Source organism: Drosophila biarmipes, chromosome 3R, assembly GCF_025231255.1.
Source record: "Drosophila biarmipes strain raj3 chromosome 3R, RU_DBia_V1.1, whole genome shotgun sequence".
Taxonomy (NCBI): domain Eukaryota; kingdom Metazoa; phylum Arthropoda; class Insecta; order Diptera; family Drosophilidae; genus Drosophila; species Drosophila biarmipes.
Window position 1 is genome coordinate 18,673,479 of NC_066616.1, and position 26,304 is coordinate 18,699,782.

The window sequence follows — 26,304 nt, forward strand, 5'->3', positions numbered from 1 at the left end:
GAGTGCCTTGGGCCGGGCTTAAATGACGCAGGTGCGGCTAATGCATGGAGTTAATCAGAGGCAGCAGGGGCCCTCGGGAATTTATTAAACAAATAAGTCGTTAACAAACATTTTAATGGAATTTATTTTAGAAAAATATAATAATATTATTAATATAATATTTTATGTAATATATTTATGTTATTTGATAAAATCATAATACATAATTGTGCTACCCAATAGTCCCATTAAAGTGCATCGCCCTAATGCCGTGGGGACATATCCAGCAGTTGCTTTTGTGTGCCTTGAGATCCCCAATAAAAATGCGTGATTACGAGCATTTAATGCAATATATTAATTACTTCGCCTTCGCAATCCGATGGCGATGTCGGACTCTCCCGGTCCGCCCCCCGTTGCCGGCCAATTGAGCAGATTAAAAACTGGAATAACGTCTTTGTCAGTATCTTCTTGGATGTGGACTCGGATTCTGGGGGATATTCGCGTGCAGGCTCCGCCAATCGAGAGGTCTGAACTCTGCAACTTTTGGCGGCAAGGTGGGCCGGAGGGGAGCCTCTCGACCGGGGTCGAGACGGCACATTCGTTAGCCAATTTATGGGCGACTAATGGCAATAACGCATACACTTTATGGCCTCATCCATAATCGAATCGCAATGAAAACTGCACAAATCGTGCAATTTCTGGGCGACACTGCGGCAGTGGTCACCGGGAATCATATTTATACGGTCACCATTGCCGTTCGAGTGGCCATTTTGAAGCCATTGGCAGAGCAGTTGCCAAATTAAATCATAAAATCGGGACCAACAAAAGCGAAAACAAAGGCATGCCTCGTAAAGTTTTATGCATACTTTTGTGAAGAATTTCCATTTAATGGCCGCCAAAGCCGGGCTTGTAAACCGAACTCGCGCACTCGAGTCTCGGTATTGGCCAAAATACCGACGGCTTGGAGTTATGACCATGTTAATGGCTTTTTAAAGCGATTATGCGAGATATTTTAATGGATTGTCCGAGCGGCATTATGATCGATTCATGCACCAGGGCCGCGGTTCGGGATTAAATCATTATGCAATTAGGGTTGGCTTTCGGGCTCCTCCGTTCAGACAAAAGACTTTACGACTTCGGTGGCTGGGCGCGCCATAAAGCGAATTTATTTAAAATGCTGCCTGATTTATGCATCTTTGATTTAATCCCCGGCTCCGCTCGATTTCGTATTAATATCAAATGGCAGTAAAAGGCAAATATTTAAATTCGTATACCAACCCTGTTGTGGTAGCTGGAGCCCTCCGCTGGCTCCGCGGTGAGGTGTAGTTTTTATAGGCGTAATCCACAAATGTTATAAAAACACACAAACACACGCGAAGACGCAGACCTGGAAAGAGAAGAGGGGGATGTAGTTTAGTCAGTCGGTTTTTAAACACATATAATTGGTTTACAGATTTGGGCAAAATTGGTCAAATATTAATTGGAAGATACGCCTACTGAAGGTGATAAAGTGGTTTGAAACATTTTAAATTTATGCATCCATCGAGATCAATTAAATCTCCCTATTTTAAATTAGTCTTTAATTAAAATCGTTTTTAAATGCAGAAATAAACTATTCTTTAGTTTGTAAATATACTATTATTCAATTTTTTGTATTACCACATTCTTTGAGTATTCATAAGTGCGTAAAGAAATAAGCGTAAATAAAGCACTCCAAGTTAAATTAATATTTAATTCATTTATTTATGTATCTAAATGTATTTTTTAAGTAATTTTGCAGCATATTAAAATTGTTTCAAATTAAAATTGTGACCTCTAAATTCATAATTCTAAGGCTGCACATTTTCTGGAAGCCATTCGAAATCGCCCACAATTAATAATTTACACTTCGTTCCGCTCAGAGGAAAGTTGCCCTGAAATTTATTTAAATTTTGTGTGTTTTCAAATGGGGAATTCTGGCTTTCCACTCCAGCAAGACTGCCATTTGGTGGCAACTAATTGAACCCAATCCCATTTCGAGCCAAGCAGCTGCCGTTTGTGAGGTCGTCAGGTGTGCCCAACGACAGGTCCCCAGTTGAAATTCGTATTTTCCACTTTAATAACAAAAAGCGAAGATGTCGAGTTTGGAAAATCAATTCCAACAATGTGTTGCTGGTTGTGTGGAGCGGCTTTTCCCCGCGGACCTCGCCACGAGTTTCACTCGAAGCGTTTTCGCTCAACGGCGGAACGAGTTCTCCCCGGCGACCGCTCGCAGTTTTTTTCTATCTTTCCTTGCTTTTTTTTTAGTATTTCTGTGGTTTTCTCTGCAGCTCCAAGATTCCGGCACACATCCCGCGAAAAAGTCTCCAATGCTGACCGCTCAGCAGGCAGCAGCAGCGGCCTGAGCTGCAGTCGCTGCCGACGCTGCCGTCGCCGTCGACGCCTGCGCTGCGCTGCTCGCCGTCTCGCTCCCACCAAAATGGCCGCTCTCGTCGCCTCTCGCTCGCACTTGCAGTTGCCTGTGCGACGTGCGAGCAGATCGGAGAGATCCGATGGATGTGTGCGCAACAGGGCGCACACTATGCTGCTCCCCAGTGCCACGCCCACGCGCCCCCAAAAGCGCTGGCTCCAAGAAAGCGCCGACAGTCGGGCGGCGGCGGTCCGCTCGCACCGCTAAGCGCCCGCGTTTGCCGTCGCGGTTGCTGATGTTGCTCTCGGGTCTCGATGTTGCTGGTGTGGCTGCTGCTGTTGCTGTTGTATCTGAAGTTGTTGCTGTTGTATCCGATGTTGTTGCTGTTGTAACTCACGATGCTGCTGTTGTAGCTCATGATGTTGCTGTAGCTGCTGGTGTTGCTGTTGTAACTGCAATTGTTGCTGCTGTGTCTGCTTTAGTTGCTGTTTATAAATTGTTTCTTGTTGCTGCAGTGCCTTTTGTTGCTGATTTAACTTGAGTTGCTGCTAAAGTTGCTGCCGTTGCTTATCTGGTTGCAGCTCAAACTTCAAGTTGTATTGCTGTTGTTAACTTTTGCTCCTTTTCAGCTGGTATTGCTGGTGTCTTTTGTGTTAAATATAACTTTTTTCTTACTAGCTTGTGATGTTGCTTGTTAGTTAATGTTGCACAAACAGTTGGGAAAATATTGATGTTACTAATGTTTGCGATCGCCGATTTGCTTATTGTAAAAAAGCATTTAAAAATTATTTCGGGATATTTATAATATGTCTATATAGTACTTGGTTTTGTAGCCAAGATTGAAATATTTTATATTTTTCCCATGTTGCTCCCGTATTCATATATTTTAAGCCCAGCTCTAAAGCTATTTTTGTTCCCTTTAATAATATAGGTCTTGGATTTTTATTTTCTTGCTGTATTTGAACTAGAATTGTTGCATTTCCTAAGGATTGCTGCTTCTTTTTTCCACTTTGCTGTTACTTCAGCCTTTATAGCTATTGTTGCTGTTGCAGCTGATGTTGCTGCTGTTGTATCTGTTATCAATTCTAATGCCTGGGGAGTGGCAGCGCACTTATCTCGCAGCTTGGCAATTTCCACTTGATTGGCTGCACTTCTCGAGATTTTCGTTTATAGAAAGACGAGGGAATTTGCATGCAGACAAGGATGCTTTTTGCCAGCCAGGACACTTACGGCCAAGACAGCCAAGAGCAACCAGGAGCAGCTGCAGCTCGGCCATCTCCGCCAGTTGGCCGTATGGCGCAAATGGCCCTGGCTTGGCGATGCGAAAAGTGAAAATGCAGTTTCGCATAATTTGATCCCTCCCCGAACCCCCTGAAATGTATATGTCGCTCCTTGCTGCTGCTGATAGTTCTGCTTTCTGGGTTCTGGGTCCTCAGAGAGTCCCAAGTGCCGAGTCCTTCGTCCTGCTGGCTGGTTGCTGGTGGCAAGACAATGCCCGTTCTAATCGTAATCATGGTTGCAATGTAATGGCAAAATGCCAAGAGTTTTCCTCCGCAGCGCTCACCTCTCGCATTTCTGCTTCGGTGGTTGTCCTTCGCTCGAATTGCACTTTTTTATGGCCTTGCAATTAGGGGTAAGCGCATCGATGCACACACATACAGATGCAGATACGGAGGTAAGGGTGCTAGGGCAGCGCACAGCTAAGGGTTGTTAATTATCTAGCGAGGGGTGAACGACGAGCACCCATATCAAGGTAACAATTATCTGACAATTCCGCACTGCAGTTCCCCAGAATGCCAAACAAATAAATTGTGCAATAACTCGGTGCAGTGCGTTTGGAAACGAGTATTTAAAGACAACAAGATGGAATGGGCGGGATTTGTATTACCTTGTTCTTGCTAAGGCACCTTTTTAGTTCATGTCTTTATAGTAGTTTAATAAGCCTGATTTATTTTAATTTATTATATTACAAATTATTTTAGACCTTTAGTTAGTATTAAAGCAAATCAAATCCAACAATTTAATTTTGGCAGATAAATTCCATTTTAAATATAATTTTATTCCGAAAGATCGTATTCTATAAGGAATGCCAGGAGCAGAACGATATTGAAAACTTATTCTAGATTTATTTTACTGCAGAGGAGATTAAACATTTTATCAATTTTAGATTAAATCAAAAGTCAACAATTTGAGATAGCTTAGGATTAAATAAAGTGTTGCAATGTAGTCATTTGGTCTTAGCGAATCATTGATCACGGGGGAGGCAATAAAATGCCTCCAAACTATTGCCGAGAATTTTTAATATAAGTCGAGTGCCGAAATGTGTTATCAACAAACGATTTATGAAATGAGAAAACCCACAATAAAATCCCAGGCACAGTGCCGATCCAAAGTCAAAGTGGCAGGCGAAGGTGAGGGGGCAACGCTTCGGATGGGGAAAACGGGTCGACTGGTCCATTGTCGTTGTATTTGCGCATTGTGCAGAAAAGTCGTAAAAATTTCTGCTGTCTACGTTCGAAATGAATGGGGGAAATGAGAAAAGGCCGCCGCACTGTTGGCATTTCTTCTTAGTCTCACATTTTCTCCTGCCTTTTTTCGGGCCAGCCCGGCGAAGAGTTCTTGTAAAGTTTACGAGCGCAAATATAATTCAAATGGTCGTTAATTGCAACAACAGCAAAGGAGGCTCATAAATGGATTGGATACCCGCTCGGAAAAGTGGGGCGGGGTTATATACTTGGCAACAGAAAGCTGAAGCAGCTGGGCGAGCTTTTTTGCAGCGCGGAAAAGCACAAAAGCAAAACAACAATGGGCCCAGCACGTGGCGGGGATATTTCGGTGGATATACTTCGAAATTTCCCAATTTCGATTCAGTTACCGCCTAACTGGCTTGCCCACAAAAAGTACCAAAGAGGTTAGATTTTGGGAATGGGGGTGAGTGTGTGTGTGTGTGTGTGTGTTTGCCCCAGGGAAATTTCAGGAAGCACGTGCGTGAGAGTTGCGCATGAACGCCGAACCAACACCACGGCCACACAGCCCCTCACAGATACTGCTCACACAGATACTCCGGCCTGCTGGGGCTACGATATCTGTGAGATACGCACAGATACAGCGGCCGCGCTGTCGACGTCGCAGTCGCCGTCGCTGCCGGCATTTGAGAGACCGAGCGGCGTGCAAGAAATCGTCGGGCAACGGCTTCAAATGAACGCAAAACGTTGGAAAGCAAACAACCGCAAAAAAAGGCATCAGCTAAAAATAAAACTGCAACTTCCCGAGTGAAACCATGGGAAACTAGTGCTAAATCTGTGTGCTCAGTGTTAATTTTATTTTTATTTGTAATTTTTATGACGAAATTAGTCATGTTTTTCGTTTTCGTTTTGTTTATCAGTTAAATCTCATCGCGGAACTGGTTTGGCATTTTGTATCTTTAATCGCTGCATTATTGCTGCGCATCCGTATGGGTGAGTATCTGTGTGAGTGAGTGACAGCCTGCAGTTGCAAACCAGTTTCATGTGTTTCCCCCCAAACTATTCCATCTCTTTTTGCAGATCTATTGTGAATGGAACGCCGATGTTTAAACGCCGCCATAAACACCAAATAACAAATTTTCTGGCAAACATGGCATGTCAAGGTCCCATTAAACGTGGAAAATCAGCCCAGAAAGTCAACACGACAGCTTTTTCGACTGTCCCCGAAATACAGAGTGTGTGAGGTGGATTGTGTGTGTGTGTGCGTGCCATTGACATTGACTTATGGCCATGAGGGGGTTAAGGGGGCGTGGTGGGTAGAGGGGGGCTAAGGGGGCCTCGACCCTTTGACAAAAACTTGGATTCTCTCGTTTCTTTTTCGTCTTTCGTCTTCCACGCACATTTATGGTTTGTTTTGCTCACACACACACTCGCTCTCATACACACAAAAGCCTACGCAGCGAAAAGATAGACGGAAAGAGAGGGCATGAGCGGCGTAGAAAGAGACGGGTGTAGTCTCGGATGATAAACGCCTCTTGGCTTTTTTGGCGGGTCCATGAATGAAACAATTGCCCCGAATGACTGACTGCCAGACAGATAGCTACGAAGTGCCCATTCCGGGGGGTAAATGTGGGGCTTTAGGGGGTCTGAGGGGGTCTGCGGAGCACAAGGGCCGGCGGACCTGAGCGCCCGGAAAGCCCCGACAGCAATAAACACTGTGCCACGACAAAAGTCTGATGAGACAGGCCATCATGAAGTTCATCATCGCCGGCGATAATAATGATTTTCATTTGCACATTCCACCCATTTCGGCGTTCGCTATTCGCCGGGCCGCAGCCTCCAGTTTGCATTCAGTGGGGCAGGTTATTTATGGCACTTTTCCCAACGCCACTCACTGGGATAATCGATTTTTATTGGATTAATATTGCTTTCCGCATGATTTGGCCTTCTCTTCGTTATCACTTAGCAGGTTTCTTCTCGCCCAGGAGTGGATCGAGACCATGGTCAGGAGCCAGTCGGCTGGAAGTGCTGGTGAGTCTTTAATTGTATTATCTAATTAAAAATAACCTGATTTACTTTTAAATGGGGCTTGATAGTTGGGAATTTTTATTATTATATAGCCGGTCTATTAAGTATTAATCATATGATGTTCTGCCTCTTTAAGTAAAGCTGGTTTTTCTAAATCAAGTTAGTCTTCGCTTTAAGTTTTCTTTATAGGTCTTTTTAGATAGTTTTAGTTGTACTATAATTCTTTGCTCAATGCAGAACTTTCTTAGGCATACTATAGAGCTTAGCTTGCCATATCAATTGCCGTATGCCTTGGCATGAAATTCCAAGAACCATTTTTGGCCTCGCCCTCTGCAACACATCCCCATTGTTCCCATGGCGCACGGGGCGTATGCGCAATATGTCTGCGCATCGAGTGCTCGGCCAGAAATCGGTCAAACTGCCACCTGGCTACTTATTAGCGGCACTAAATCAAACGAGCCTGCCCGGACAGACAGATTTTACGAGCGGTGCGCCAGTTACGAAGCTGCATTTTTCACATGCGTATAAATCAATCAAAATAGCCCCGACTCCGGGTGTAGGGCTCTCGGGCCAAAAGGTTCGCAAATCGCATTCAGAGGTCGTTTCCTGAACCGAGATCAGTTTCAAGCTGCACCGGCAATGGACGAGCAGACGACAGCCATAAAGTTTAGTTTTACGACTGCCAAACGCATAATTACGCACTCTCACCTACACGAACGCATTGGCCAGGGGCGGTTTTTGGGTTTTGGGTCTTCGACAGGCACACACACATGTGCGGACCCACCCCCTGAGAAGATGGCAGCAAAATGGCAAACAACCCGCTTGATTTTTTCCCCATTTATAAGAATTTTGATTGTGGTATTCGGGATTTCTTCCGATGCGAACAGATGCAGGCGTGAAGCATCAAAGGTGCCTCATGCGACATATGCTGAGGCCAACAGTCTTCACTCGATAAAAAATTCTAGGTATACACAAGATTTTAGCTTTGGAAAATGTGTAAGATATGGCTTTAATCAAAACATATTTAAAAAGTTAACTGACTGTAAATTTGCTAAATGAAGCGTTTACTTCAAAAAGCGTTTATATTTCTAAAAGAATTCATTATAAAGGATTTTAAAAAACATAACAAAATATAGTTTTTATAAAGAAGCACAGAAAAGATGGCCAGACACAGTGGCATTCTGCGATTTACTTTATTTTAGATTATCAGTCGCCACTGCTGCTGTCAGGGGTTGTTACTCGATTATCTTGCAGGACCATTGCCCCCGTACCATAATGATGCTGCAGAAATGCCAGAGATGCGGAGAATTTACATGTGTGGCTAACGCCCCGAACATTAAATCAAATGCCACCGGTCGGTCTGGCCCTGCGAATTATCAAATTGTCGGGCTCGTCTTGAACCTTGGTCGCCCCTGCTCCGACTTTGAATGCATAAATTGCCGGCCGACAGACAGACAGGCGGTCGGTCGAGCGGCGGGGTCGTCTAATTTGGCCATTCAAATTGCAGCTCAGACAAGAGGCAATCGTTATGGCAGCTGCTGCTGCTCCATGGAGCATAAATTGCACACTAATTGTGTCCATTCCGGGGCGTCGCCTTGTACTCCGCCATCCAGCCCGGCCACCCACTTGGCCGCCCATTAGTCGTTTTAATAAAACAAAATAAACTAAACTACAGTGGCGAGCTCTGTGCGCAAGTGTCGTGGCCATCTTCAACCTCAGACTGAGTCCAAGTCTGGATTCCAGTCGCTGTCTCCGGCATTTCCCTCCTGCACTGCCACCCCATGCCCTGAATTTTCCATCGCCTCGTGTTTAGTTTGGGTGTGAAATCTAATTTGAAAAGTTTGTGTAGTCATTTTGATGCCGGAGCGCACTCAGCAGCATATGCTACCCACCGCTCGGATTTTCTTTTCTAATTTTGTTTGCAAGTCATTGACGCAATATTGCCCGGTTCCTCCGAGCCAACCCAAGACCCTCCTCCTGACTCCAAAGACCGTTCTGTCCACCGGCTGCGACTCGAGGACTTTATAAGAGCCGCACCGACCGCACTTGCCAGACTCCGAACGTGAGCATTCAGAAATTTAAATTAGACTTCCCATCGAATAGTTTTGAATCAGGCGCAGGATTGAAGAAAATATCTATCCCAATATCAATATGTGTTGGAGAATAAATTGTCACCGAAAACACTTCAAAACTCTATGAAAGGGGTGTAAATTATGCAGCTAAAACTTTAAAGATTTATATGTTATTTTAACTAGAACTAGAAATTCCATATTAATTTTTTAAGAATTTTATTTGACACATGCTAAAATAATTTTTGGTTATTTTAAATCTTTTTTTTAAAGTCTAATTCAGCATTTCCACCGACCTTAGTCTCGCCACAAAGTCAATTCGAGGTGAAACAAATTTGAAAACTAAATTAAACTTCAATTCCTGAGACATAATCCCCGATGGGCGATAAAGAAATATACTTCACGGAGGAAAAAGAATGAAATAGAACAGAGCCAGAATAATTGAGAAGACAGAACACAAAAAAAAAGGTGGAAAAGAAATGGAAACTCATTTGGAAACTACGCCCCAGAGGTGGTGGTGAATGCTCCCTGAAAAGTTTAGAATTGTGCAGGGCTTCCATGCGTGGGTGGGACTCGAAATGAGAGTGAGGATGAGGATGCGGATTGGCATGTGGGGGCGGCTGCTCTGGAGCGTGGAAACAATCAACTGAAAGCGTTGATGGTGACGACTGTTCCTTTTTGTGGTCCATGGCAGGTATAACCGCAGGAGGAGTCGGGATGTGGAATGCGTCTGCTGGCAACAATGGCGCAATGGCGTCTGTAATTCCGAGCAATTGTTTCCGTTCTCCCGCGACGCTTTTGTCTGTCCTTATTTAGTTTTTTTCCCCCGTCCCGCCCAGCGAAGCGTGCATTTAACACCACATGCCACCGAGGACTCATCTGCAGCTCCAGTTTGGTAGTTCCAGCTTTTTGGCACCTTTGGCCATGGGATGGCTACGATTTGCCATAAAGTCACGTACCTTGATATCGGGGCGATTTGGCGAACAAGGATTTCTGGCAATGGTCGAGCATCCCTCGGCTCGTTGGCTCGCCAAATTGTCGCACACTCTTAGGGGAGTGCCACAGCCCGAACATCCTTGAATAGCCCCAAGAAAACCTGAGACCAAGTCCGCCCTCGACGCTCGTTATGCGGGCGGTTGGCCGTCTGCTTAGTACATTTCACTGCCCGTCCGCTGGGAGTCGGCGTTTTGCATTGGAATTTGCTTTGCCAAATGCCGCCATTTAGGGTTGTGCCAATAAAAAAATGATATTTATGGTTGTGACGGCCGTTTTGTGTGTACGCCCTCCCCCACTTCGAACACCATCCTAACATCACCCCCGAACCACTGACAGGCCCATCCGAATGCATATAGACACGGACCCATGAGCAGTGGGATCTATCTGGAGAATTAAGATTAAGAAAATGACGAGGCTTTTATAAATACCATTGATATTTGGCGAATTTCATAAGGAATTTGGTGGAAGAACTATTATCTTTTTAATTATGTGTGAGTAATTCATTATTCAGACTTTGCGAAACAGCTTATACATATGTTTTGATCTTAATATTTTAACTTTTTTTTAATTACTTGGTATGTTTATATTAATTTTCCAATTGCCAATTATAATACTAAATTTTTGTTAAAACTATTTGAGTCAAGTCAATTTATTTGTTGCAAAAGCAGATACTTTTTGGTTTATTTAATACATTATTTTCTATTCTATTGGAAACTAAAAATAAAATCCTTAAAATTATTTTCAAATGATGTAAGCTGTAGAAGTATACTGAACGGTTTAGCAAGAGCATGTAGTTCAAACTATTTTCAATTTTTTAGATTTCTTTCACCTGAAGTTTAATAGTTCCGAGCCCACTGTCTCCTGGGGTTGCCTCGGCGCACAAATGAAATCTCGCAGGCATAACGAGCTCATGACTCTTTGCCGGCAAGGGTTGGGCAGGAAAAAAGGAACAGGAGCAGGAGCCAGGACTCTCACACACACCAGGGCACTGACATAGGCAAATATATAGTGGCTGAGACTTGGGCACATACACATAGAAAAATATGGCACGTACTCCCCGAGAGCCATAAGTTTACGTTTTATATCGGGCAAACTGTGCAATATTATAAATTTTGAATTTTATCTTGGGCATTAGATTGCCAGAGTGTTGCCTGGTTGGCTGCGAACCTCTCTGCCTCTGCCGCCGATATATTTCCCAGACTTTGTGTGAGTTGGGTTGGCTGGCCGACCGCCCTTTTCTGTTGCTGGGGATTAAACGAAAGGACGTGCTCGAGGGCGCAAGTAGGAGCTCCTGGCGGCTATGGGGGGCAGGTGGGTAATGGATGGCAACAAAGGGTGATTATCGCGATTGGCGAAATAGTTGAGCTTGGGCGGGGAATATTAATGCCAGAGGTATCTGGGAACTTTGTGCGTTGTCGTAATTTCTTGAACTTACTGTTCTCCCTTCGTTCTTTTTCTTTGGTATTTTCCAGGACCAAGGACATCCGCATCCTCGGCAAAAAAAAACGTCTTATGTGACAAGTGGCGGGCTAAACGTCTGAGGTTACCGCAATCATTTTCGATTCTCCCATCCCCGGCCCAAAAGGAAGACCATCCGGACAGCAGCAACCACCGAACAGGACGACCGGAAGTGAGGAAAACGCTTGTAAAATCGGGAACACACGAGTGCGAGCGAGACACGAGCGAATGGGCCGAAAGGAAACGACAATTACGAGGACATGCCGGCTTGCTTTTCTGCTTTTCCTGTCTGCTCCTTTCAGTTGCGGCCGTGCAATCGTCGGGTCAACAACGTCGCGTGTCCGATTTGGATCTAGAAGATATATAAAATTCACACTCTATTGGCCTCATCTTCATCTGGATCTGGATCTGCAGCGGCGCATCTTTCTCGGCACTTTTGGATTATGGTGATTCTGTGCGACCTCGTAAACGTATACTGAATGTATCCTGAGTGTATCCTATCCGGTATACCTTCAGTATACGTAACACGAGGAAGCACGAGCAACGCGGGATGTGAAACACTTTATTTTTGAAAACACGTTGTGATTTAATTTACACTTTTAATCTTAAAAATACACACTTTGTTAAAAAAAATAATTGAATAAATGTCTGTTTAAAAATGGTATATATCACGAAGTTCGAATTTTACTGAATGGCTTGAAGAGTTTCAAAGCACGCTACCTGTTGCTTTTTTCTTTGGGACCAGATGAACGAACAGCTGACTTGAACTTCCCCGAGGGGAATCAATAAGGCAACAATATTGATGGATTACAAAGGAAACTTTTGAATAAATGGGACGCATTTAGTTTTTAAAGTTCAAAAACAGATGTATCTTAAGAAGAATGCATTTTATTTGACTAAACACACCAAACTCAAAATTTAAATAAACTTTTTATGGACCATAAAGATATCTTTTTCGTCATAAAGTTGCATTTAATATCCACATTCAAGATCTTTATTTGGGCTCTTCATGTATTTTTCAACACACCATAAATAATTTAAGGCGTGCAATAAATTTGGCTTGCACTCTGACAATTTAATCTTTAAAAATATTTAAAAGATAATAATTAAATGTTTACGAAAACCGTTTGTTAAATATATATGGTGTTTTAGTATATTGTAGGTACAATGTACCCGATAGATGCTCCAAAAAACAACGAGGGTTTTATTATGTTTTGATTACAAAAGATTTTAACAACACACCATATAATATTGGCCATCCAAAAATTTGTTTTTTTTTATTTTAAATATTTTTGAGCCAAGTTATGTTGATTAATAATATGAGACACAGGCAATTCTATTTATAACATAAATAAATAATAACATAGAAGACAAGTGTAATTTTAAAACGCATTCATGTTTTTTTTTTTTGGAATAAATACAATACTCTATACAGAAGTGTAAGTGTAAAATAAAATACTGCAAACAGTAATTTTAAATATTTATTAAATAAATAAATGAGAATGACAATATAGTTTTCTTTTACTGGCGACACTGACGGCCAGTTGGTGAAGCAAGAAAGACGCCCTCTGTTGCGTAACTCCTGCACTAGTATCGCTTAGTGCGCATAATCGATTTCAAAGGGAATCCGGGGTTGAAACCGAGTTTCTTATAAGAAAAGAACTGCAAATTATTTTATATTTTGGCACAAATAGGCATAGCTGCTTCTAAATTTATGTACTTTTTGTTAAAAATAGTTGCAGTAATTGATTGCCTAAAATAAACAAGGAAGAGCATGTGGTGCGCCTGGGGCTATGACTCAATTCAGAACATAAGTAGATTTTCAATATTTATTTCTGGCCTCACATTTCCCTCCTCTTTCTTATACCCTTTCTGAGGGTAAACACATTTTATTAAAATTTGTTGAAGTCATGCATGTAGATTTACCTGCAGCTAAAAATATTGTTGAAATTTATTCTGATGGTTTTTTAAGTTTTATAAAAAAAAAAAACAATTTTAAACATTTTAGGAACTCTTGTTATTATGACCAGGTTATATTCTCCTAGCCTAGACTTTCCCAAAAATAAAATAAAAATAAAAAAAAGCCTTATTAATTTTTCTCAGATAGTTTTTTCTCTTATGGGAAAGGTAAGTCCTTCCACATTTTTTTTAAATTCTTAGAGTATGCCACTCGTGAGTTTTCAATATTGTATCTCCCAGTTGCCGGTGTCTAAGCCGTTGAACCTCAGCTGGCTGGCTACCAGCGCTCAAGTCGAGCATACAAAGTATCTCAGAGATACCGCACCATGCTGATAAAGAGGGGGGAGCCAGGAGAAAGGAAAGAGGAGGAAGAGGAAGAGGAGACAACCGCAGCGAAGGAGATAACGAAACCAAAAACGAAACTCGCCCGACAACAAGAAGCAAATGAATTTATGAGCATGCCCAGCTCTCGTTCTTTCCGTCTCTCTTTCTCTCCCCTCTATCGCCTCTTTCGCTGTCCCGTTGCCATGGCAACAATGGCCGCTGCGAAGGAGCGAGCAAAGTGGAGAGCGAGAACATTTAATTCGGCCATATTTGATTTTGGACATGCTGTCATTGCTCTCGATTTTCGGGGTGGGTTTCGGTATCTTTCAGTGCGTCTGCTCCGTTCATCTTTGTATCTTTCGGATGGCTCGGTTATACGAGTATCTGTATCTGTAGCCGGTTCCGCCGGCAAAATGAGATGGCTTTAACTTTAACCTTTGGCGCAATTTGCCGGCTCATGGCTTCTTCTTTGGGCGCAATCATGGCATGTTAATCCCTTATTAATTTTACGATCTAGCAACTGGGGAGCTGTGGCCCGAACACGTCTTTAAAAGCAAATAAATCAATTTCATGTCGTCTGAAACGGAACCCGCCTATTGTATACATAAATTTCCCAAAATTAATATGCAACGAGAGGCTTATTGGGCCTAAATGGCCATCGATTAACTATAAAATTGGCGATTTACGATTGCGACCATAAAATCTTGATTCGAGTTGGAGTAGCGAATGGCAATCGGAATTGGAATCGGAATCGGGTTGGGTTTTGGTTTGGGTTTGGTTCTCTTCTGGCGCTGGGACCACATTATCTATAAATATCGCTAGTGGAATTTATGGGCGAGTCTAAAGCTGTCGAAAATTGATTTACGACCCATGAGTCGACAGCGCTAACCATGCGATCCCGGCCAGAGTGAGTAAGATATTGGCGGAATGCCTCACCGAATACCAGCCGTCCCATACACCTGTCCTTAAGATGATTGAGGCTCCATTAGCTTTCCAAACAAGTGGACATAAAATATATACGTTTGTATTTACAATGCCTTCATAACAGAGCTGGGATATAATTTACCATATGGCTAAAACAATTCATTTGAAAAGGTGTGAATAAATATATTGCATTCATAAAATTATCGTATAAGTATATCAAGAGCAATGGGGGAAATTATCATAAATTAAGGTTGTTAAGCTAATGCAGGAAACCAAATAAATAGTAAATAGGATTTCTTCGAGTTCTGCAGAGAATCCTAAGCTAATTATTTGGCATTTCCTTTCATAACTCGTAATAAGATGGGAAAATAAAAGCCTTCCGCGGCTGGCATTTCAAAGACCTGATCTGGAACCAAGCCATTGCAAAATATAATCATGATTGTGTTGATAATTCCAGGGGGACACTCCACATAGGTTCGCCTCTTTATGACGCCGTCAAATCTTAATGAAAATCAATAAAAACGCTGGCTTGGTTCCCATATTCAGATGGCTAATAAAGCGATTACTTATCGGCTGTTTGTATCAATTGGCATTACTTACGAGTGCCCAGAGTATCCATCTGCGAGTCCCTCGGAGAACTGCAAGGGAAGAAGGAAAGGAGAGAATGGCATTAAAATCTTCGCATGACTGTAACATTATTCGAATTGAAAATTGTCAATTAATGCACCTCTTTCCAGCCAGTCTTTGGCTGATAAGGCGCAATGAACCCGAGGGGGACTGGCATCAATTTCAATAACTCGAAGGCGGAGATTTTTAGGCACTCCCGCCCGGGGACGGGGTAATTTATGCATTCTTTGTTCTGTCTACATGCCACTCGTGATATTTCATTTAAAAAACAACAAGGGAAACAGCTCACAGTCATATATACTATGTATATAAACAAACAAGCTAAACGTGCACTTGGCATGACAGACAGCGAAGGAAAAAATACGAAAAGCGGGGGAAATGGGCTTGGGATTGGGTCTGGAACTCCGATTGCGATTGCGGTTGCGATTGCCGAGTGACCACAGCGTTCCGAAATGTAAATGCAGTCGCCCATAAGACATTCGAAATTGCCATAAATAAGCAGCCCAGTGACAGGCGTCATTTTCGAATTCCTGCGGAGGCAATTCCCAGTCCGATTCCAATTCTGATTCCGTTCCCGGCGGATAGGATGCGTCATTAGCCCCTAGATTGTATGCTGGCCAGGCCAAGAATAGCCCGAAATACTCACGTCATGCTGGAAATCGGTGGTAGAGCATATAGGGGCTTGTTTTTTTCGTTGCTGCGACCTCGAAATCATAATTCAGGATTTTATGGCCTTTTAAGTGCCATTAAGTCAACTCTTTCCTCGCCCGCGGCGTTTTGCCGAGGCCACTTTCGCTTTTCCTTGAACATTCACTGCCGGCAATTAAACATTCTGTAATTGCAACTCTTTGACGTGGCGGAACGGAACCGAAACGAAGCGATCCCAAAGAACGGAACCAACAGAACCGTCCCAGGCGATTTGCGATTTTTTAGATTTTCACTCTATTTGCGGTGCTGCGCCCACACAGATGCCGAGATAGGAAGCCAGCAGCAGATTCAAGGCACTGCGGCCATTAAAACTGCTTTATGGTCCCTAAAAACGAACGAAAGCGAGAGTCTCGCCCAGGCAGGAACATGTGTAGGGGTTTGTTTTCCCATTTCCCATCCCATTTTCCTCGCCCGGCCACGCGGCGGAAGGATTAATATTTTTATGGAGCACTTTTCTGGCTGTTTGCTAAATTTTGCAACAAATTGTTTTACGGCCCACGGGCGGCTGAACTAGAATCTCTGGAAATACTGCCGGCGATTGAACGAAAATCCCTCAAGCAAGGCTTAACAAGTCCTTACACTTAACAATTGCAATTTAAAATTAAATTGTATTTCAATTTTCTTATAGAGAAAACCATATAGGGTTTGATCTTAAATCTAACTCTATCTCGAAGTAGTTTTGAGATACTTCCTAGAAATTTGTCAGACGTTTAATATAAACAGATTTAAAGGCAACTTTACCCAAATTTGTAATAAAAATTCAGTTAAAGACAAATATAAACAAATTATTACCAATAAGTAATCGCTGCTGATCAACGGGGTTTTATAAAACAAGATAAGACAAATATTACATCCTTCTCTTTTGAATAAATTTCATCAATATTCAAAAACAATCAATATTTATCTTTCATGTTTTTCGAATGGTAATAAGGCCATTGAAACCCGATATGACAAACATTTGGCAAAGTGGCAGATCTTCTAAAACAATTTGTAGATCATCTGACGCAACATCATTAGTAGACGAATTTCAATGCTGACAGTGCGATTCCTATGCAAAATCGCTTTTTAAAAGTGTGAACGAGGTGGAAAAAAATAATACACAGTCGAACAAAGAAAGTTGGGCTATCGAATTCTGCGACTTTAATGCTGGACTTTTGCTCACCTGTTCGTTCATCTGAGGTGGGGGCCAGTTCTAGGAAACTTAAAACTCTCCCTACCCCCAATCGAAGCCCCATCTCCAGCACAATTTCGATCCCCCTCGGCGACGGGGAACGGCTGCCATTTATGTGCGGTTCGAAAGCGCCTAAAGTAAACATTTAATTGCGCCATTAATTGCGCGGTAAGTGTGCCAGATGCACATACTCGTGCTGAAAAGGGGGCTTGGGGCGGGGCGAAGAAAACAAACAAATTCCTTTTGGTTCGGTTAAGTGCCCAGCGGTGCACTCGAGAAAAAAATATCGCCACTCCACCCCGCTCCACTGGCAGACCCCAGCCCGCTGACTTTTACGAGCACTGAGTCTTCCATTAAGGCGCTCCGGGCTGGCTTCCCCGCTTTCTCCGGTCCTGATCCTCCATTTTACCCACTCTTTCTCCCAGTCTCCATTTTTCACCACACTTGGAAAAATATCAATAACGATTCTGAAGTGGTTAAATAAAATATCTATCGGTTTGAGAATGTAGCTTGTAAAAATGATTTAAGATACATTAATGAAACCAGTAATTTTTCGAAGTGTAACTGGGCTTCCACCTTGCATGCCGTGCAACAGTTGCTCGGCAACTTCAGGGGCATTAACTTTGTGTGTTTAATGCGGAAAATTATTGTCAATACAATCGACTTTTTATGATGCTTAGGCTGACAGTTTTTGTGGCTGTTCCTGTTTTAATATTTGCCCTTCAGGCATTTCTTCTGATCACGGTGTTCTCTTGCTCGGGTCTCCACTGTGTTCGCCTTCTCTTGATTATGATTCAATTAATGATGAGTAAATAAACAACGTATGAAGTTGGGGCTGCTACTGGCCAAATTTAAGTAGTGTTTATGGTAAAGCTGTTTTCGTGGAAATAACCCTAAGTAGGGATAGCCAACATCCGTATAATTCGGATCAAAAAAAAATATTATAAACAGTATTTAGAATACGTAGTCATCCGAATATGCTCAAATGAATTTGAACATTCATTTAATTAATTTAAATTATCCTCTAACAAAATATTTCTGGAGCCAAACCAATTAAAACTAGAAAAACCAAAAGTCAATATTTATAAGACAGGTGCTAAGCCCCAACAGCAGCAGTTGGCGTTAAGATCGAGCCCGATTCAAGAGAATTCCATTTGCCGAAAATGAAACGACACACAACCCGCCGCCTGGCGCCATTAACTTAATCGAACAGAAAACCAAACAAAAGCTGCAATTAACACCAAGCCCTTCGTCAGTCTGGTCTTTCGCCTTGGGTTTTGGGTACTGGTGAGGGTTCTTGGACCCGGGTTCCTCTGCCATGCCCCAGAAAACCTGCACAACCCATGGGAATGTGGACCTGGCCTCTCGGTCGGGTGCGTGTGTGTTTGCTAATTTGAAATTCTGTGGCGTAAGCACAGGAACCAACGATTCTCCACCATCATCCCCGTGCGCCAGGCGAACTACATTAAATTTTAGAAAACACAAAATGCCGCTTTCCGTGTTCCCTCTGCCAGGCAAACAATTTCACATAAATTTACGTTGAATTACAACCAACAATGTGTACAAATGCACCGGGGGAGTGGCTGCGGACAGAGTTGGGGCTGGGGGTTCTGGCCAAAGTTGTGACTCGGTCTTGTATTCTGCCATCTTTTTGGCAAGCCAGAAAATGTATTCCAGACACGCATCGGGCCATTTTGCAAACGTGCCACCGAATGAGGCTCAACTCCGTTCCCCGTGTCCTCATATCCCCCCGGAACTCAGCAAACTCAAACAGAACACAAACACACAACCGCAACGACATCCGCCCACCCACTCAAAGGACCCTGAAACTTTCCGGCTGACTTTGCTTTTATTTTCCCGGCCCGCTTTTCCCCTCCTAAAATCACGAACCGAAAGAAGGACAAACTTTGCGCTTTTTTTGCGAAAATAAGTAAAGTTTGAATTTGGCAAAAATAAATTACTTCTGGGGGCTCCATTCGCTAACAGGACTCCCAAGAACCTAACTTATAACAGGAAAGTTCGGCCACAATAATGACGTTAAAATGTGAACCTTAAATAAAGCACGATATAAAATTTTGTACACATATTTTAAGGACTTGCAATTTTTAGATTACACAATGTTCCAAAACAAAGTTTAATACATGATTTTAATAGCAGTACTTCAAACTATGTCAATTTTATTTCGAATTGATTTTATAAACTTTTTTTTAACAATATTAAAACCTTTTTTATTCTTAAATATATTACAAATCTGACCCTATTAAAAAATTTCATAGCACCAAGCCAATTGAGAAAAAAGCAATGCCTCCCTAAGGGCACGAACATAGTTTTCCATATTTTTTCCTTCCTCGCTTTTTTGTATATTTTATAATAGCGGTCGTTGCAAAATATATGAAATAAATAAATAATAAAAAACACTGGCTGGGGGCGGGCTATGGCAAGTGGGTGTGGCCTGGAAATGCCATTTGCTTGCCTCCCGAAAGTTTTCCTCTTATTGCAGCTGTCGGACTCGAGATACTTTGCGTTGGTAACTTATGGATACGATGGAGCCAAAGGAGCAGAAGGAGCAGAAAGGTGAGCAAATTGCCAAACTGGGGGATGGGATGAGGATGCTGCCCACCTTGGGAAGCTGGCGTGTAATTTGTATCTAATCTTGCCTCATGTTTATATAAAAGCAACGACGGCAGGGGAAACTACTTGCTCCATAGCTCCATACAATTTCTGCAATATGGCGATGGCTCTGCCAGGAGGGTGAGCTCCTCCTTCTCCTCCTCCTCTTCATCTCGTCCTGGTCCAAGTTGGAAGTCTGTCCTGGGCCGGAGTCTAAGTGGAACTACATACATATATTCATGGGCAACTGGGGCTGCGGATGCCACAAGGAGCCAGCCGAAGGGCGGGTGGGTTTTTGGAATTTTAATAAAATTGCTGCATTGCCAACTAAAGATAGATACTTTTCGTGTAATTTACGATGATGGCAGAACAGCAATGATGGCGAACGATAGCAGAACGTCAAACTATTTCAGAGAGCGGGAGATAGCGCAGTTACTGGGGGAAGTTAGGGAACTCACTATCCAAGGTTGCCAGATGCATGCCTCGCCAAGAAATCAGCGAAGAAAATCAGCTTTAGGCGTTGAATTTCATGCAAAAGTGTAAGAGTTTTACTGAAATTATTTTATGCATCTGATAGATGCGTACATTATTGTAAACTTATATATGATATTTATGGTTTTTGCCTTTTCCCTTTGAGATTAATAATCTAATAATGATGTTGATATTTCGTATTATTGCAATTTAGCTGTGCATTTTTGTAGAATTAAAGGTATTCCACATTAAGGAGTTTAAAGACATTCATAGCAATGACTTTCCAAGTATTTAATCATTTTGTTTATGAGTAGGGCGACTATTTTAAGGACTAAACCGCTTATCAAGCGATTCCCCATTATCATTATGAAAGTTAACCCCCGCTTCCGGGACCCTTATTATCCCAATTTGAGGCTCCCTCGCTGGCAATTTCCCCATGTGGCAAAGTCGCATTTAATCAGCAACTTATGTCGCATGGCACTCAGCTCGGCCGAACTGAAGTCATGTCCCCGGCGCAGAGTTTGGCTTATTTATTGATGAATCCAACGGCACGTTGACACGAAACCCCACCGAAAAGTGCGTGGGAGGGGACCGCACCAAAGTGCCTCCTTAATTTTACCCAATTGATCAATTTCCTCCTGCCGGCCGAACAGATGCATATATGCAGATGTATGTGGATGGGTTGGCCGTTGATTGGGCCACTAAATCGAGTCGCAGACCCCTAATAATGGCCAACTGGGGTCCTGGGCCAACTTAATGTAATTGCAGGGCGGTAATTGCCCGTGGGTGGCTTCATTTGCGCCAAATTGGAAGTCCATCGGGCGACGCACTTTTAATAACGCGTGCGGCGAGTGAATTGCCAATCGAGCTAAGACCAAGTCCGGGGACACTTTCCAATTTCACTTGATTGCCGGCTACCTGGAGAGGCGTAGAAGGAGAAAGTTTCCCGGGTACCTGGATCAGGTGCCCAGCCGCGAACGAGTTGAGACCGCCTGCGAGACCCTTAACTGAAATTCCTCAAATTGCGAGGCGTAAAATTTTTGTTTTAACCAAAACAGACACACAACTTTTTGCACGGAACGAAGGCGCATATTTCGGTATTATTTTTTATGATATGCGGCATAAATGGATTTCAAAATGCTGCCAAACAGGCAGCTGAGACGCATTGTGCCCGGGACCCTTTGGTCCCTTCAATGGAACTCCGTCTACGTCTCGTCAGGTTGGCAGACAAAGGGTTGCAGCTAGATGACAATTGTTGCGATTCCCCGGCACAGGATCGTAAAAAGGAGAAGCAGAGGTTGTAAATCAAAATCAGAGTTCGTTCTGCGCGGAAAAGTGAAAGTTGGGAGCACTTCACCGCCCTTTTTTTCTTTTGGCAGGGCTGCCATATTGGCGAGGGCCACCCCATTCACCTGGTGCCCCGGAAAATGCGGTCGCTTCTGGGGTGGATTCTGGCCTTAGCCCCGGCATGTAAATGCTACGTTTAATCCTTGTAATGGCAACAGTTGCCGCTGCTCCCAGGGCAATCGCTCCTTCATCAGATAAACCGCAACAAAAGGATCCGTCGAGAGCCGCCCATTTTGTTGTTTACCTATTTATGAAATGCGTTTTACTTTCATTCCACTTAATCACTGGATGCCATTTGCTTTGAAAACCTTCAATTGAAAGTCCTCTTCCCCTTTACCTTCGAGGGCGTGTCCAGGGGTTACGGCTTCAAGAAATCGCTTAAAAATGGTAAACATTTGCCATTTGGCGGGCTCTGTGCGAACCCTTTTTAATAAATTCAAACGAAAATAGTTGTAGGAATTCGAGTTGATGGTTTTGGGGTCGTAAAATGCGAGAAATTTATTGAACTGAATTATTACGAAAAAATATTAATTTCCCAACCTTTTGAACCAATAAAATCAATATATGACAAAACATGATATCAATGTACTTTGTTTTATTAGAAAACCAGAGATTCGATTATATTTACCATTCAGGCAAATTCATATTATTTTACCATAGCGACAACCATCGATTTGAATTTTTAATTTGAATTTGAAACCCTAAAATACCTTGAAATTGTCAGGCGAGACATTTAATAAATGCACCGCCCGATCGGATATCCACGATACCTCTGGAGACTCGGCTTCGGAGAAGTGCCAGAGTCCCTGATTGATTTAGTGCTCTGTCCAAAGTGCCTGGGCGATAACCGAAATGGATGCGGTGCATTCCCAATGGCCGAAGTGCCAAGAGAAATATTAAAATACAATGCATTTGAGGCGGGACAGGCAACCGCTTCATAAATATCCCAGTGCAGCTCCCCAGAGGAAGAAGGGTATGGGTTAGTATATAGTATATATGCCACGAATCTGTTAACGTTAGCGGAACATGTGTTAATTTCGGGATCGTTAAAATTGTGCCACAAGATATGGCGCTGATGAGGACACAGATTGAGTTCGGTCTTTGGACTGGCATAAATATTTACCCGATTCCCAATGGAGAATATAACAAAAAACACCAAACAAAGCCATAGTCAAAGTAAATAAATTATTTATTTTGAATTTCTCAAGTCACGCTGTTCGGGAAAGATAAGAGGCAAGGGAGTCGGCTTGGGTCACTGTCAGCTTGGAATTTAGTTACTAAAATACGAGCTGGAAATATGAAAATGAACGACCAGAGAGACCTGACCACCGGCAACAACAATGCCCTCGAAATGGTTTTGAAAATATTGAAAAACCAGTTTTCCGCCGAATTTCGATATTAGTCTCTGTTACTCTGTGTTTTGGGTCTAGCCACTTGAGTCTCAAGTTGACTTTAGCATGCCGTCGTCCCCCTGCAATTAGATCAGAGACATCGCTCATTCTGGAGTGATTTTCCCTTAAAGGCGGGGTGTCTGCCCACAAAACTGTTTCAAAACGAAACGAAATGAAAAATGGTGCTATACGAGTGGCATATTTATGCCCTTTCCGATGTGGGAATATCAACGAGCAGGAGAAGGAGTTGTTCCCGAGCCCAGAAACCGATGAAAGCGGCAAGTTTGCGTTTTGAATTTCAATGGCGGACACATCCCAGCAATGGGTGTCCAGGGAAAAAGATATATCGCAGATACAGGGAGAGAGACCCCCAGATCGGACCGATCCGAGCGATGTTCGCCGATGTACTTATAACAAGAGTCAAGTGGCGGCCCCATCGCATCGCACTGCGTCGCCCATTTTAATGCGTTCCTTCGACAGGCCATGAAAATATGCCGGAGATTTTTAAAACGTTTTAATTGAAGCCCCACGCAGCAGACGAAATGTCTGTTTTTCGTTCCCGAGATGCAAAAGTGGCCCGAGACAATTAACATTCTGAACGCATTCAATTTACTTGAAACTCTTTATGCTATCTGGCTGCGGTCTTTTCCGTACTTTGAAAATGGCGACGGCAAATCGATCCTCTATGGATTCGAACAGCACCCATATCAATACGCACTTCATAGTTGGGTATACGTGCGAAATTGTGTATTCAAATAGTTTATGCGAGGAAGCGAAACAATAACCACGTTTAATCGCCTTTTAATCTGTGGGAAAAACATTTACGATGTTTTCCTTCCACTCGAAGCCTGTAGCGATTTGTTGGCACAAATAAAACACTAGACGGGAGTTTAGCTGGGAAAAGTTCTAAGAGCAATAGTAAAGTCGTAAAGTTTAAAACCCTAAACATCTCCGGAGTTTCTTTGTTGCCGGGACTGGTTATTGCACTTTAAGGAGCGTTTTATTCAAAATCAGTTCATAACATGGACCGAAAGTGCGGCGACAACGTTTTGAATTCCATTCGCAGGGGGTACCATTCTATAGCTTACGGAGTAAATCGGATTAAAGTTTGATTGTCCACTTGAGTTATGCGACGGCAACTATAATAATAAAACTGGGGAACAAATGTTTTTTTTGTTCATTTGAAGACGTCAGTTTTATTAGATAATCGTTTCGGAAGTACACTTTCAGGAAATTGTCTAAAGCCCTTGTTTTGAGGGGTAAGAAACTAAAAAAATAGTTGTTCATTTAAAAATAAAAACTAAATACTGATACCATTTTTAGACCCCTTTGTTGTTTGTTTATGTTTCATTAGAAAGTCGGTTTGAGTATTGAGAATAAGTTGAACCTTTTTTTAATCAACCCAAGAAACAGTCGTCTGAACGGCAGTCATGCCATTAAAAAGCGTTAAAAATATTAATTTAACACTTAAGTAACTTATGTAAATTGTCGCGTCAAACCTTTTTTATTGACAATTCAAATTCATAATAATTAGTATTTAAAAGGTGAGGTTGACCGATTTGAAGTCTGTTTACAAAAAGCAGGACGCACCTTACGCAAATGAGTGCGCATTGTCATTAGCCGAAAAAAGGCAGCTGAGATACTTAGCGACGCCATCTCTGCGTTTAAAATACAAATTATAACAATTAAATAGCCGTTTTCAGACTTTACCTGACACTTGTCGAGGGAAAAATGATTTCGAAATCGCTTATGAAATATAATTGGCTAATTAACCAGGCTTCGGCATGAAGTATAAACACTCAATTTACGACCTGAGTCAGACGGAATCGAACTTGCATTATACGCCGGAGATAACGAATGGCGACTGCAGTGGGTCCTTTAGTGGAGTGCTCCGCGAACAGGTTCGCGATAAGGCGGGGCCATTAAGAGGCACCTGTCAGTGCTGCCCTCCCCGCCCACCATTGTCGCCATAAAGCGTCGAGTTTATGCCGAAATTTGAAATTAATATGCCGTTCGATGGCTCGATTAAAATGCGCTAAATGAAACCGGCAAGTACGAGGCAGGGTCTATGTATTCGGATCAGGGCGTGGCGGCTGGAGTGCTGCAGACGTAAGCTGGCGACTTAAATTGATTTAAAGTTTGCTGCCTCTTCAAAGGCAGTTCAAATGCAAATTGGCTGGGCGGCCGGTCGTTCGGCGTTTTATTGCGAATATTAAATGAAATTAATGAAATTTTCTGCGCCATAATCCTTTGCAAAACGCATAAATTTGCTCATTAAGTGTGCGCAAATATTGTATGTATTCGCTTTGCTAGGGCGTAGGTATGTACATATTTACAGCGCCTGCCTGTCCGCCCACCACATATATTTATATTGATTTTTATCTCGCCGGCATCGGGGGATGTTGTTGCCAGGCACAGGGCCAATTACATATGTATGTTGGGGCCCCAAATGTGCAGAAAATAAGCTCTCTAGTACATAAGCGACGCCCAAGAGGCCAAGCTTTGAGCTTACTCTTTCGAAATCGAACAGAAAGTTGCGGCTGCAAAGTTGGACTTTTCAAGGGGAAAATAATGTAGCAAGTACATTTTTGAAACCCTAAAAAGTACGACTTATTTCTTTATAATGTTTTGTAGGAAATTTAATTTAAATTGAATTTTTAATAAATTATGTATTCATTTGTACTATTGATTTTAGCTAATACACAAACCCTTCGGCCTGGCGCCCCCTTTAGGTTTTATTGCGCAGCTGCAGCTCCGCTGCTTCTCCCAACAGAGGTCGCCAGCTATTTCCCACCCATTTACGCACACATAAAAACATAAATTTCCGTAGTGTAAGTGTACAAGAGTAAGAGAGACAGCAGGCTTGTTGATACACTCCTCTCGCTCACACCATACGCATGGCCGACGCCTAGTTTAATATTTTTGCTTTTTTCAGAGATTTTCCACAGTTAAATAATTTTAATTTAATTTCCAAAGAGAGGAGGATACATATATTTCCACATACTTTCCCCATTTAACATGTATCTTTTTTAATGTAATTTTTTAACAATTTTCCCTTTAAGTGCAACAGAGATGGCAACAGTGATGGCTGCCGCAAAAAGAAACATGGCCTGACGTTGTATCTGTGTGACATTCAGCTGCTCTTGCTTGTGTATGGGTGGGTTTATCTTCTAGGTTGGCCCCTATTTTTGTCAACAACTTTTGCGCTTTGTTTCCCCTGGAAATCGATGCTCATGCGCAGTCGGCAGATGCTGGATTTTTTTCTAATTTTTTTCTGCTCTGCAAACCAGTTTATTGGACTGTAGTTAAAACTTGGTTGCAATCTTTAATGCGGGAAAATGAGAATGCAAATTTCTGTGAAATCTCTTTGGCTTCGGCTGCCAAATCT

General features: G+C 42.6%; 1 protein-coding gene across 3 annotated transcripts in view; it reads right to left on the reverse strand.

The window, feature by feature from the left end:
• LOC108025203 (uncharacterized) overlaps window positions 1-26,304 on the reverse strand; it is a 99,904-nt gene that overhangs the window by 15,201 nt on the left and 58,399 nt on the right. For all 3 annotated transcript variants that reach the window (XR_006367640.2, XM_017095548.3, XM_017095539.3), the window contains 2 exons: window positions 15,192-15,229; window positions 1,258-1,366 (listed from right to left, as the gene is read on the reverse strand). Coding sequence is in view for 2 of the 3 variants with exons in the window: in XM_017095548.3 (XP_016951037.1) it covers window positions 1,258-1,366; window positions 15,192-15,229 (147 nt within the window). In the remaining variant the exon portion in view is untranslated. The remainder of the gene's footprint in view (window positions 1-1,257; window positions 1,367-15,191; window positions 15,230-26,304) is intronic.